The 14,964-nt window shown below is 44.7% G+C and overlaps 1 protein-coding gene across 6 annotated transcripts in view; it reads left to right on the top strand.

Annotated features, from left to right (window-relative positions):
* Positions 1-14,964, top strand: part of LOC110489007 (phospholipid-transporting ATPase IA) — a 189,852-nt gene that overhangs the window by 154,597 nt on the left and 20,291 nt on the right. For all 6 annotated transcript variants that reach the window (XM_036943167.1, XM_021561543.2, XM_021561541.2 and 3 more), the window contains 6 exons: positions 3,278-3,352; positions 6,431-6,553; positions 10,684-10,762; positions 13,201-13,262; positions 13,753-13,809; positions 14,131-14,238. In XM_036943167.1, coding sequence (XP_036799062.1) covers positions 3,278-3,352; positions 6,431-6,553; positions 10,684-10,762; positions 13,201-13,262; positions 13,753-13,809; positions 14,131-14,238 — 504 coding nt within the window. The remainder of the gene's footprint in view (positions 1-3,277; positions 3,353-6,430; positions 6,554-10,683; positions 10,763-13,200; positions 13,263-13,752; positions 13,810-14,130; positions 14,239-14,964) is intronic.

Raw genomic sequence — 14,964 nt, 5'->3', positions numbered from 1 at the left:
TATTTTTCTGACAGGACACTCATTCAGAGGGAGAACTCTAAATTGACAGGGCTTTTAACTTTTTCATAACTTTGTGAGGTATAGTTGGAGGAAGACCATAATGATCAGAACATTATGGGGGAAATGAGGGAGCTGAAGACACTAAAGAGTTATGTTACACACATGCCAAAGGATATTTAACGCAGCAGTCATACGGTACTTTCCTCTGTCTATAATCTTTGCAAAGATAAACCAACTAAACAAAAACTATTAGAAAAAATGGAAGGATGAGCCACATTCAAAGAAGATACCTTTTCAATGATGTTGCCATAGTGACTTCATTCAAATGTTTGGTCTAGCTGGGCCTACTTGGTTTGATTGACACGTCGTCAAGTGGCCCCAGAGAGACTGATGGACAAGTGGCATTTATGAGGTAATTACAAGAAGCTCATTTGGCAGGGCTCAGAAAACCTGGAGAACGCCTCAAGCTCGAGAGAGGAGGGCTCCCCTAGTGCAGAGCACAGCCTGCTGACTGGTGCCACACTGTGAATACATCCACAAACCAGGGCCCCATCCAGCATTGTAACACAGGGTGCCCTCCTGTTTAGCACCACATGTTTCCAGCATATTTACTAGCTCCTGTTTCTTCATCCCTCTTTCTCCTTTGCCTTTTTATATGGAGGATAAGGAGTCTGTTGGTATTTTTTCATGGGTTCTGCATAGGGGCAAAGCGCGCTGTGATTTGTTGAGGACAAATGTCACTCCTCTCTCTCCCTCCACCCACTTCTTCCCACAGAGATGCCTACGGAGCTGTGGGACAGCGTCTCGGAATCATTGATTTTTGATTCTGCTGATGAATTACCAGGGACCTACTTTATTGGCGGCTTGCTTTCCTTCCTTCCTCCGATCTGTTTTTCCAAATGTGCACTGGGAGAGGTCAGCCGCCGCCCTCTGCTGAGGGGGAAAAATAAGAAGGAAAAACCCCTGCCTGGACCTTTCCCTAATGAGCGAATCAATGCATCTGTCTCTCGAGAGAGGGAGAGCGGGTGAGAGGGGTGCTGGTGGGACCTGAAGGACCAGGCCAAAACACTCAGGCAGAAGCTGTTACAGCATGCTCTGAATAGGCTTCTTTTTAAACTTAGCACAACAATATATCAGCCCGGAGCCCCTCATTGAGCCGGCCCTTAATTAATTCAGCACTTTGACCCGCCCGCTAGGCCAGCCACATCATACTGCCGGTTTAACCTGCTCCATGGCTTTCGCCTCGTCTCACCGTAACCCGTAGCAACAGGGCCTATATATTATTTAGTGAAGACAGACCCTTAAACACAATTTTATTTCTGATGGATGTACTGTAACATGGGACTTTAATCAAATCAAAATGTCACATGCTCCGAATACATCAGGTGTAAACTTTACCGTGAAATGTTTACTTACACGCCCTTCCCCAAAAATGCAGATTCTTCTGTGTGAGGGAGCACAATGCCAGACACCTCCGGGGGAGTCACATGTTCTTGTGTGTGTGTAAAGAAACAGGAGTTGACCACCACTGTCCCCCACTTTAAAAAGCAGCATCATGGTAGAAAGGAAAAGGGAATAGCTAGTCAGTTGTACAACTGAATGCATGCACCTGATGATGGGAAGATTGGGCGCTGGAAGAGGGGGGTGGGGTTTATGGTTTAGGAGCGCACATACACACACTTGCTTCACTCTCCTCGCCCAAGGGAATGAACAGGAGGGGTGAGCGGGTGACAGACATTTGTTTTGGGAACATTTTTGCGCATTCGCTCGATTGAATGGGAAGGCCCTGGCTGGTGGGTTGGGAATTTGGCATGTAAAGAGTGGGTGGAGGTGGCGGGTGAGGCCCTTTGTCCGAACTGAGAATTTGTAGTAATTCAGGCCTTCATAATGCAGTTAAATGAAGCGAGGAAATGTTCGCTGCCTGGCCGTGGCACAGAACAGCAACCCAACAGAGAGGGTCTGTCCAACGCCACTGTCTGTCCACACAATTACACAGAGACAGGCTGTTTCTTTCTGTGCCTGTCATATGCTTTAATTAACATGGTTGGAAATCGATTTACGTTGTTTGTATGAAAACAAGTCCACCATCAATAACAAAATGTGTTGTCGTTGCAGTCTCTGGATATTTCTCCAAAAAGTAGTATTTTTCGGTAGTAGTTTGTTTTAGACAACAACCAGCAAAATCTACCCTTCCCTGTATTCCAAAGTGGTGGCAGTTTGTTTCTTGCCTGACAGTTGAAGCTGTGTCCAGACAAGTCTGACTAATCAAGATATGAGGTGATAACATGCATCTAAACCATATGATTCTTAGTTATCTTCACCTCCCTCCTCGGTGAGCAGATCCAAGGCTGTCCTTATCCAGCCAGTCTGTCCAACCCCATCGCTCCTGCCTCATCACTAAGGCTGGCTGTCACTTGGATATCGCTGGCTGGCTCATTGGAGGGCTTGATATACTATATGTTCATATGTAATCTCGAGCTAAATCCATGGGAAATATTACACTGTGGAAATGGTATCTCTTAGGCTTCGTTTTGCCACTCCCACTAAGTCAGTCATACTTGGTCCCTGTCTCCTGTCCCCCCCCCCCAAAGATTGAGAGGCAGTGCCTTAAGAGACTAATGATGTGTTGAGCACAGGTCAGAACTTCAAAGGGACCAATATTAGATTATAGACTCATTCTAGCTCTTTTTACATTGCCTGGAAAAATGTTCTTCAATTCCTTTAGTAAAGGGCATATTACTTAATGTCAGGATGTCTTTTTGATTATACCTAATAGAAATACCTTATTTTAATGGAAGTTAACATTATAGGAATGAATGATATTGTATTGGTACAGTATGTGCAGTAGGTGTCAATGTGATGTTTCTTTATTGTCATTAGACAGTAAAGAGTGTCCCATCAGGGATGGAGGATGAGGGTGTGATATCTGCAGATCCTCTTCGGACACCCATGGACTGATGCTAATTGACTAATGGGGGCACCTCTCTCCATTACTATCAGTGATGGAAAGCATGCATTCAAAAGGAGGAGGGGGCAAGATCACATGCACTTCTATCACTGATGAAGGAACCCAATCTACTGCTTAAAAAAACACCCAAAAGATAAACGTGACAGTTGAAAAGGAAAATATTCACTTTGAGTAAAGATGTGAAACCATCGTCTTTGTGTTGGCAAAATGTTTTTTTTTTTTTATCTTACCTGTGTCATTAATAACAATCACCTCGTGTCCCTTTGTTCTTCAATGTTGCACATCTAATGACCTTTTTGTCACCTTCAGATCTGGTTTGCCTTCGTCAATGGATTCTCTGGTCAGATTCTGTTTGAGCGCTGGTGCATCGGCCTGTACAATGTGGTGAGTGCTAATGTGATTTATATTACTGTGGAAGCACATGTTATATAATTCTCCTCCCCTGTTGCTCTCTGGCAAGAGAACTAATTTGCCATGGCACTCCAGACGTGATCCCTTTACTGCGGGAAATGTCCCATTTATTTATGACCTGTTGTCAAGTCCATATTCCCCTCGTGCCCCGAACTATGTACCGAATGTGAGAACAACAGCCTTGCATGCCCCTAAAGAGTGTAGTTAGTAAATGCGGTCATTTGTGAATTATAAAGGAACCGGTGGAATAGAGCAGCACACAACCAGCTCTGAGCAACTTGTGTCCCACAGGGTTCTGTGTTGGGTCCCCTCCTATTGAACCAATGTCAAATCAAAATTGTATTTGTCACGTGCTTCGTAAACAACAGGTGTGGACTAACAGTAAAATGTTTATGGGCCCTTCCCAACAATGCAGATAGAAATAAAAGAAAGAACTTATTGGAAAGTAAATTGCGTAATAACATATTCATAATGAATAACGATAGCTTTGCTATATACACAGGATGCCAGTCCCGAGTCGATGTGCAGGGGTACAAGGTAATTGAGGTAGATATGTACATACAGTGGGGCAAAAAAGTATTTAGTCAGCCACCAATTGTGCAAGTTCTCCCACTTAAAAAGATGAGGCCTGTAATTTTCATCATAGGTACACTTCAACTATGACAGACAAAATGAGAGAAAAAAATCCAGAAAATCACATTGTAGGATTTTTTATGAATTTATTTGCAAATTGTGGTGGAAAATAAGTATTGGGTCAATAACAAAAGTTTATCTCAATACTTTGTTATATACCCTTTGTTGTTTTCTGTAAGTCTTCACAAGGTTTTCACACACTGTTGCTGGTATTTTGTCCCATTCCTCCATGCAGATCTCCTCTAGAGCAGTGATGTTTTGGGGCTGTTGCTGGGCAACACAAACTTTCAACTCCCTCCAAAGATTTTCTATCACTGCTCTAGAGGAGATCTGCATGGAGGAATGGGCCAAAATACCAGCAACAGTGTGTGAAAACCTTGTGAAGACTTACAGAAAACGTTTGACCTCTGATCATTGCCAACAAAGGGTATATAACAAAGTATTGAGAATAAATTCATTAAAAATCCTACAATGTGATTTTCTGGAAAAAAAAATCTCATTTTGTCTGTCATAGTTGAAGTGTACCTATGATGAAAATTACAGGCCTCATCTTTTTAAGTGGGAGAACTTGCACAATTGGTGGCTGACTAAATACTTTTTTGGCCCACTGTATAACTAGGAATGTGACAGATTATTTACAGTAGCAGCATTGTATGGGGTGAGTCAAAAATGTTTGTGCAAAAAGGTTCAATGCAGATAGTCCAGATAGCTATTTGGTTAACTATTTAACTACTTATGGCTTTGGGGGTAGAAGGTGTTCAGGGTCCTTTTTGTTCCAGATTTGGTGCATCGGTTCCACTTGTCATGCGGTAGCGGAAAGAACAGTCTATGACCTGGGTGACTGGAGTTTTAGACCATTTTTAGGGCCTTCCTCTGACACTGCCTGATGTAGAGTTCCTTGATGGCAGGGAGCTTGGCCCCAGTGATATACTGTCCGGTACACACTACACTCTGTAGCACCTTGCAGTCAGATGCCAAGCAGTTGCCATATCAAGCGGGGATGCAGCTAGTCAAGATGCTCTCAATGGTGCAGCTGTAGAACTTTTTGAGGGTCTGCGGGGCCATGCCAAATCTTTTCAGCCTCCTGAGAGGGAAGAGGTTTTGTCGTGCCCTCTTCACAACTGTGTTGGTGTGTGTGGACCATGTTTCTTGTTTGTCAAATGAAGTGAGCGCACGGATGGGAAGAAAAATATTTTTTAGTTTGTGTTAAAAAAAAAATATATTACATTGTTTGGGTTTCAACTTGTAGCGTTATACTGTTTATTAAAGATGTACCCAAGTCCATAGACAAAAAAGTGAAGGAAGTGAGATGAGAGAAGTTGCCCACACATCGTTGACGGCCCGCAAATGGAAGTGAGTTCGTCACCGACCAAGAAATTAGAACATAGTCACAGCTCTGGCTGTTTTCAAAATTGCTCAATAAACCGTGGCTCTGTGGCAGGCAGTCTGTCAGAAGCAGCAGGCCGCACCCCCCCCCCAATGGCAATGCTTGGCACCCTGGATGAGAATAGAGCCTATGCAGTGGAGCATGTCCTAATGCGGCCCACCAGTCCGCAGGGCACCCCGGCCATACTGTACAATACTGACACTGCTTTCACTTCTTCTCTCACTCCTCTTCGCCGTCTCTCTCTGCAGAGAGAAACATTACAACACCACATAGAAATGACACTAGCGCCGTGAAAATACCTAACTAGTAAGGGTGTTGCAGATGTTCGTCCAAGACGGAGCGTGTCGAATTAAAATAAAAGCCCAAAAGTGCTAAACACTCAACAGCCTCCACTCAATAAAATCAGTCAGTCATAACTTCAGCATATGACCATCAATGCAAAAGTGAAGCATTTTTTGTGTGTTTTCAATGATGCTGTGTACACTGTTTCCTCCCCAAAATGTTTTATGATCACATAAAAAAATAAAGGTTTGTCAATTTAGCAGACGCTCTTAACCTTAATTGCTCCTGTAATTTGCTATGGTTAAGGGCCTTGCTCAAGGGAAATTGACAGATTTTTCACCTAGTCGACTCGGTTACTGGCCCAACGCTCTTAACCACTAGATTACATGCTATCCCAAATGTGTGATGAACTGGGGATGACCTGTCTAATGGACAGGATGAATAATCTCATGTTGTTGATCATAGTGAGCAAATTGTCTCTTTCCAGACATGTATCTTAATAGGACATCATTAGTGTCTCCTTGTTTCCACTAACGAAGTAATGGAATCAATAACGTCTTGAAGGTCCTCGCCATTATAAAAACCCTGTCTTTTATTGAGTTATTCACTGTGGAATGATAGGTGGAATGATACGGTCTTTGCTAACAGGCCGTTAATTTAATCTGCTTAGATTCTGAGTTTACTACCTTTATCCTAATTTCTGAGTTTTGTCAGGGGATATGTTGACATTAGTGTGTTTGTGTGTTTAGATTTTCACTGCTCTGCCTCCTCTCACGCTGGGCATATTTGAGCGTTCATGCAGGAAAGAGAACATGCTGAAGTACCCGGAACTCTACAAAACCTCCCAAAATGCCATGGGCTTCAACACCAAGGTAGGTCATGTGTCTGTTTATGCTGCATTGAAGAACGTTAAAGGAACATTGTCTCAACAATTCCATAATTTTCCACTTTTATGCATCATGTCTGTCTGGGACACATTTTCATTCATCGTAAAGTCAATGCTTAAGTATTTCTAAGCTTAAATAGGTTAACTTAGGCTTACTTTGCACCAACAAACAAAAAGCGAGACAGATGACTGCAATTAACCAGGCTGTTTTTTTTCTAAACCTCCTTTCTGTCTCCGAATTGACATCCTTTACACACAATGGAGACCTGATAAGCTCCAAATGCGTCTTTCCCCATTGGCCTGTGTCTGACCTATGGGGTCTCTACCACCAGTCTGACCGGGTGCAATGGTCAGAGGGTGTCTGTCTGTCTGTCTGGAGGGGCTGTCGGTTAGCTTTCCCTGCTGTCTGTTAATGAAGATGTCTCCCCTTCTCCACGCCTACCCCTCCCTCCCTCCATCTACCACCCCCGCCTAACTCCCTTACTTTACAGCCGTGGAGAGCCGGTTAGTGCAGCATGGAGACGGATTAAAGCCCGAGTGGCCACCGAGGTCATGGGCGACAGGGACAGGAGAAGTGGGGGGATAGCGGCCCGGAGGAGTGGGGGTGTAAAGGAAGAGTGCTCTTCTGCCAGGGTGTGATGGCATCCAATGTGGAAAATTATGCAATTTGTTTAAGCAAGGGCCTGTTTGCACTGGAGTCCTTCTGCCTAGTCTGGCAGAGCTTGGCCTAAGTACTGTAAATAAGACAACCCCAGTCTACTGGTCTCTCTCGACCCCGGGAAGTTGGCCTGCATGGGGCCAGTCACCTCAGTTAGTGACCCACGGACCATAGCCGGCATTTCCCCCTCATAGCTTTTAGTTGTGTCTGGGTGAGAGAAGGGCTCTGTATGGCCCAGTGTTACATTACCCTCTAGGGAATAGCAGGATGACATTGTGCAAGACAGGCCACAGTCTCGGAAAAAACTGACTTGTTGATTCATATTGGTTTTCCACCATTTTTGTTTGACCAGTAATTTCTTAACACATGTAAATAATGACTTGTCCAGGTCACCGTTGTGTTTTAAATGGACTGTCAACTCTTTCCCTCTGATATTGTCTTTGCCACATGGCCCTAGGCGAGGTGCCAAAAATCCAGCAGGAATTTGCCCGAATCCCCTTTCTTTCTGCACGCCTGGGTCTTTTGTACACAAACAGATACTGTCTGGGTGAATTAAAGGCATTTGTGTTGAGGAAGGGGGCAGGGGAAGGGTGTGAAATATTTAAGACGTCGCCCGCCCTCGCCACTGGGCCCCCTTTCACCACTGTGGCCCCTTTCACTTTTAATTACATATTTTTGACACTTCAGTCACTCTAATAAACCTCAGTCCCCTGATGTGGCCACCAGTAATTACACTGTCCCCCCCGCTCTGTGCAACAGCATTAAAGAGGAAGGACTGGAAATATTTGGCTCGATATAAAGTACATGCATTCATGCTTTTTTAAGCAATTAGGCGCTGCACAATGGGCCTGAATCTTTTAGCCTGGGCACGAACAAGGACAGGCAGGCATTCACACTGGTGTTCTTCGAAACTCGCCGGGATACAGCGGAGGGGGTAGAAGTGGGGGGAGGGGAGTGAGGCTTCACTGTGACAAATGATTATGAACATTCGGGGTGGCAGGTAGCCTAGTAGTTAGGGCGTTGGGCCAGTAACCGAAAGGTTGCTGGATCAAATCCCCAAGCTGAAAAGGTAAAAATCTGTCGTTCTGCCCCTGAACAAGGCGGTTAAGCCACTGTTCCCCGGTAGGCCGTCATTGTAAATAAGAATTTGTTCTTAACTTACTTACCTAGTTAAATAATAGGTTAAATACATTTTTTAAAGTATTTATTGATTTCATTAGTATTCGTTAGGTTGCTGGGCACTTGGAAAGTCTGTTTTTTTCCACACTGTTGTGCTGGGTAGAGTGAGGAGGGTGATGTGAGGAGGTGTTGTTCCACACTGTTGTGCTGGGCAGAGTGAGGAGGGTGATGTGAGGAGGTGTTGTTCCACACTGTTGTGCTGGGCAGAGTGAGGAGGGTGATGTGAGGAGGTGTTGTTCCACACTGTGTTGAGCTGGGCAGAGTGAGGAGGGTGATGTGAGGAGGTGTTGTTCCACACTGTTGTGCTGGGCAGAGTGAGGATGTGTTGTTCCACACTGTGTTGTGCTGTGCAGAGTGAGGAGGGTGATGTGAGGTGTTGTTCCACACTGTTGTGCTGGGCAGAGTGAGGAGGGTGATGTGAGGAGGTGGTGTTGTTCCACACTGTGTTGTGCTGGGCAGAGTGAGGAGGGTGATGTGGAGGAGGTGGTGGTGTTCCACACTGTGTTGTGCAGGGCAGAGGGAGGATGGTGATGTGAGGAGGTGTTGTTCCACATTGTGTTGTGCTGGGCAGAGTGAGGAGGGTGATGTGACGAGGGGTTGTTGTTCCACACTGTTGTGTTGGAGGGTTGGGTTGTTGTTCCACACTGTTGTGTTGGAGGGTGAGGTGGGGCTGTTGCCAGTGGGAGGCTAATTGGGTTTAAACGTGTAGTTGTAACATTGGAGATCATCTGTCACACATTGAGAAGGGGGTGCTCCTACCCCAGCGTGGGGGCTTGTTGGCAGGGTGGGAGGTGAAGTAAGGGGGGATAGGGGTTGGACTAAGGGCTCTTGTTTTGTTAAGGTGAGAAGGTCATGCCAGAGAGGCCAAGGTATGACATAGAGCCCGAACAAGACACACTCCTCCTGTTCCTCCTCTACTCCTGTTCCCCTCCCCACCTGTGGACTACAACACTTGGTTTCCTCATCTGTTTCTAGTGCTCACTAGTGTTTTTTTGTATGAAGCATGCTTTTTATTTTATTTATCTTTTGCCGAAATACTGAGACATTCTCGCATTTGTACAACAAATAATCCTCATCCCCAGACTTCGCCCCGCAGCCCCAGACGTAACTTCCGACCACAGAATCCCCAATTGCTGACTTAACTACACATGACACAGATCCACCATTAGGGAATCTGCACTAAAGGGAAACAAGTTGGAGTACAAGGAAAAGCATGCTGCATATGCCTGCTCTTTTAAACAACTGTTTCGAGCACTAAGAGTTGATCGTTATTCCAAAATTGCTTAAAACCTGTGAAAAACGCATCGACTTCAATAAGCCGGCGGTTTTATAATATGTCTTGGATAAGAAATTGTGCGTTCATAGACCGGTTTTATGAAGTTGTCGAGGGCGCGTTTTTACGGAAGTGTGAAAATAATTTGGTCTTGCTGCCTGCCAAAAATGAATTAAAAAGTGAATATTGAGTGAAGTGTTCCCCCGCCACCCCGTTTTATTAAAATCTATTTCAACTTTTTATAGTGGAGCAGGGTATGTGAACGAGGGGGCATGAAGACAGACTTTTTTGGCGGGGTTGATTTCACGGCCATTTCATGCTACATCACCCTTTAGTGTTGTGTTTGGCGACATCCGAGCATAATGTACATTTGAAACACTGTGGTTTGGGAGAGGGACTATTGATTTAAACGGCTCATCCAAAATCTACAAACGCACACCAACAGCACACACATACTGTAGAGTCGCCTGTGTGGAAACACACAAACTACTGTGTGCCCCTTCTTTTCCAGCTTCTTACTAATTACCGTAAAAACAAGTTAATCCACGTCAAACATGTCAACTTCTCCATGTTTTCAGATTGATTTCTGCTTGTTCAGTGCCCTCTTCATTTATTTTTCCCCCAATCTTAAATTTGCATATGAAAGACTGTTGAAATTTGATGTGGGGGGGGTCTACAGGGAAAGGGAAATCCTGCCCCCCACATAGTCCGACATACGTGCACACACACACCAAACCTACACACATCCCTGCACCCTCTTCTACAGTCCTACACACAGGAGGATATACAAAGTGTGTGTCAGCGGGGTGGCCATTCAGAGAGGAGGCCCTACAAAACCGCCACTTAGCCAACTGCTGAGCCGGGACAAAGAGCCAAGGTCAGTGGTCGCTAGGCGGGTTGGGTCGGCCAACGGTTTCTCATGCTTTTTCCTCTCCTTTTCTCCCTGGAACCCCCCAACCTACCCAACCCCCTCTCTCCTCCATCCTTCTCTCCCCCCTCCTTGCAGGTCTTCTGGGCCCATTGTCTGAATGGCCTCTTCCACTCGGTCATCCTCTTCTGGGTCCCCCTCACAGCCTTCCAGCACGGTAAGCACCTCCTAGAGACTCTAACCCTGACCTCCTAGAAACCCTGACCTCCCAGGGACTCTAACCCTGACCTCCTAGAAACCCTAACCTCCCAGGTACTCTAACCCTGACCTCCTAGAAACCCTAACCTCCCAGGGACTCTAACCCTGACCTCCCAGGGACTCTAACCCTGACCTCCCAGGGACTCTAACCCTGACCTCCCAGGGACCCTAACCTCCCAGAGACTCATCTGGCACCTTGCTATTTGTGACTGAGCCTGGATTTCTAGTCTCTACATGCTCTGGGTAGAATGAGGCCAGTTAACACATACCTTATCTTGATTACTTTTCTTTTTTTACCCACAACCTCATGAATTATAAACATTGGCATGCTTGGCACGCACGCACACTCAAACATAGACACACACACACACACACACTTTCAAGTTCCCTTGTTCAGCTCACACTTCACTATATGGCAAAGTAGCTACAATTCTCAGACTGTGGTAAGGCTCAGGGTTGAGAGAATGGGTATCTTTGAGTCGATGGAGTCTTGGCTGGTGGAGCCAGAGGACCACACAGGCTTGGGCCTGCTCTCCAAATAAAGCGAAGAGTGAAGCCCCTTCAGTCTGACTGACAGGCTGTCAGCAAGGCTTCGAAGCACACATAGGCATGTGACTAGCCAAAAGCAAAAAGGAGCCAGTGTCTTGCTCTCCCTCTTTCTTCTTCTCTTTCTCCCTCTCTCGTTCTTCTTCTCTCCCGCCCTAACAATCTCCCCAAGCACGCCCATGTGTTGAATTTGGAGGTTGCTCAGAAGTTAGGGGGTATTGAAGTAAATGTTGCTAGTACAATCAATGAGGCAATTATTTTTTTTTTTAACTGAACAAAAGTTGACCCATGCCTTTACCGGTATTTGAGTTGCAGTTTGCTTTGATTTGAATACTTTATTTGTCAAAGATTACTGGACTAATTCTTGTTTTCTTTTTCAATAATAATCTGGTTTAACTGGTCACATCAACCATAGTCCAGACTGCTTCCTGATTCCTCCATCAGGTTGCTCCATTAAGCATATGCAATGGACACACACACACACACAGTCTTGTACAGCTCACCTTGTGGGGACACACAATTCTATCCCATTCAAAGTCCTATTTTCCCTCAACCTAATCCGTACTCTTACCCTAAGCCTAGCTCCTAACCCTTAATGTAATTCTAACACTAATTCTAACCTTAACCCTAAACCCCCTAGAAATAGTATTTGACCTTGTGGGGACTAACTGTCAAATGTTTGTTTATTTACTTTTCTTGTGGGGACTTCTGGTCCCCACAAGAATAGTTAAACATGTCCACACACATCTCACTGCTCTAATGGGCCATTATGTCCAGTGTTACATTTCACTGCTCTAATGGGCCATTATGTCCAGTGTTACATTTCACTGCTCTAATGGGCCATTATGTCCAGTGTTACATTTCACTGCTCTAATGGGCCATTATGTCCAGTGTTACATTTCACTGCTCTAATGGGCCATTATGTCCAGTGTTACATTTCACTGCTCTAATGGGCCATTATGTCCAGTGTTACATTTCACTGCTCTAATGGGCCATTATGTCCAGATTTAACACTGGACATAATGGCTCATTAGAGCAGTGAGATGTAACACACATCTCACTGCTCTAATGGGCCATTATGTCCAGTGTTAAATCTCACTGCTCTAATGGGCCATTATGTCCAGTGTTAAATCTCACTGCTCTAATGGGACGTCATGTCCAGTGTTGCATGTCTAATGGGGCATCATGTCCAGTGTTGTATCTCTAATGGGGAATGATGCTCGCCTGCACATACAGTACTCACAGGCTGCATCCCAATTACTGGAACCGAATTGCAAAAATCACTGAAGCTGGAGACTCAAATCTCCCTCACAAACTTTAAGAATCAGCTGTCAGAGCAGCTTACCGATCATTGCACCTGTACACAGCCCATAAATAGCCCACCCAACTACCTCATCCCCATATTGTTTTTGTTTTTTTTACTCCTTTGCACCCCAGTATCTCTATATGTACATCTATCACTCCAGTGTTAATTCTAAATTGTAATTATTTTGCCACTATGGCCTATTTATTGCCTTACCTCCCTAATCTTACTACATTTGCACACATCGTATATAGCCTTTTTCTATTGTATTGTTGACTGTATGTTTGTTTATTCCATGTGTAACTCAGTGTTGTTTGTGTCACACTGCTTTGCTTTATCTTGGCCAGTTCGCAGTTGTAAATGAGAACTTGTTCTCAACTGGCCTACCTGGTTAAATAAAGGTGAAATGAAATAAATGCAGACCGTCTGTCTGCTCTTTGGTAGTTTTCTCCATAGCCGAGATTTCACATTTCTTCTGGTCTAGTGGAACTATCAAAGAGGGATATGACCATACGTCTAAAAGCTTTTCATGTTCATCCTTTTCACAGATACGGTCTTTGGCAACGGAAAGACCCCGGACTATCTCCTCTTAGGCAACATGGTTTATACAGTAAGTATGTGTCTCAAATGGCACCCTTGTGTGTGTGTGTGTGTGTGTGTGTGTGTGGTGCACTATGAAGGGAATAGGGTGCTATTTGGGACACAGCCTAAGTCTCTTTTGGATGAGCACACAGTCAGTTCAGCCCTCCCCTGACTGATAACCAGTGTTGTATTTCTGCTTTTTTAGCTTTGAGAATGAAGACATCTTTGTCTGTCTATCTGTAACCTTGTGTTAGCCTCAGCGTCTTGCTGTGAGATTATTTTTCAGTTTGTTTTGAATTTCTTTATTTTTTTTTGACCGTCTTGAGCGTCATTACTGTGTTTTGATCAAATATGTGTGAGTCAAACAGTATTTCAAGTTCTATACTAAGGAATACACATTTAGCTGTCATGTAAAAAAATAGCCTTTTCCTGTCAAACTTCTGACTTTGATTTTGACTTATTCTCAATAGCGAGGAAGATGTTGGTTTAGCATTTAACGTTGATGTTCTGTTTCCTAGTTTGTGGTCATCACCGTGTGCCTTAAAGCTGGCCTGGAGACCTCATCGTGGACTATGGTAGGCTCTCTCCTCTCACTACAATATCTTGTCTTTTCATCGTCATTCTCTTATGGTACCACAAACACTTGTAACAGAGGCAGATCTTCAAAGGTCCATAATAATGCTCCATCCAGCTTTTCCTCTTCCTCCTGCCACTCCTGGCCACCATTCACACGACATAGGCTTTTCAGCAGCGCTACTAGCAGAATGACTTAGTCATTGTATAATTACTCTACAATAAGATGGTTAGTACTCTGTATTTACTGTTTACTGAACTCTCCCTGCCAACACTCTATTTATGTAAAGACAAAAGGAAGTAACATTCTCTGTCTCCTCCAGTTCAGTCACATTGCCATCTGGGGCAGCATCAGCCTGTGGGTGGTGTTCTTCGGTATCTACTCCTCTCTGTGGCCGCTCATCTCTCTGGCTCCGGACATGTCTGGCGAGGTAAACACTCATCTTACCCTCCACCCTCCTTTAAACCCAGCAAAACATTTCTGGTTACCTCTTCATTCCCAGAAAGTTAGTAAGGGCTCCATTGGAAAATTAACAAACGTTGTAGGAATGTTCACCCCCCGCAGCAGTGAAAAACCCTACTGTATCATGCTGTCATTCATAACTCAACAGAATGTACAGTATCTCCTAACATTGCTGTTACTGACTAAGGGTGGTAGTTGTTGAGAAGGATTTCAATGTGTCTATGCCGTAACCCAACTCTGTGTCTCATCGGAGGGCCAGAGGGGATCTAGACTGTCGGGACTGACAGATTCTGGGTTGTGTTGCGGAATGACTTAATTGGGCCCAATTAGCCCACTGTTTGTGTTATGTCACCCTCGCTTGCCCACTAAGTATCTGCAGGTGACGGTGAAACCTTGTCGCTGTACGGAGGAGCGATTCAACAATTCACACTAAAACCTGAAGTATTTGTGGTGGTGTTGTCAGCAAAGTTATATTATAGCAGGTATTTGTGTCTAAGCATTGTATTTGTAATACATCAAAATTAAACAGAATCAAACAGATATTCAGAACAAGGTAAAGTGTCTTAAATGCATTTTGCGGTATGACACATAAGGCACTCCTCCCTTGGTGCATCCCCGCCCGCCCGCACACACACACACACTCACACTGGTGCTTTCATCCAGTCCCTGCAGTTTTGGAGTAAAGGGAGTGATG

Source organism: Oncorhynchus mykiss, chromosome 14 (assembly GCF_013265735.2).
Source record: "Oncorhynchus mykiss isolate Arlee chromosome 14, USDA_OmykA_1.1, whole genome shotgun sequence".
Lineage (NCBI taxonomy): Eukaryota > Metazoa > Chordata > Actinopteri > Salmoniformes > Salmonidae > Oncorhynchus > Oncorhynchus mykiss.
This window is presented reverse-complemented; position numbering and strand designations above follow the sequence as displayed.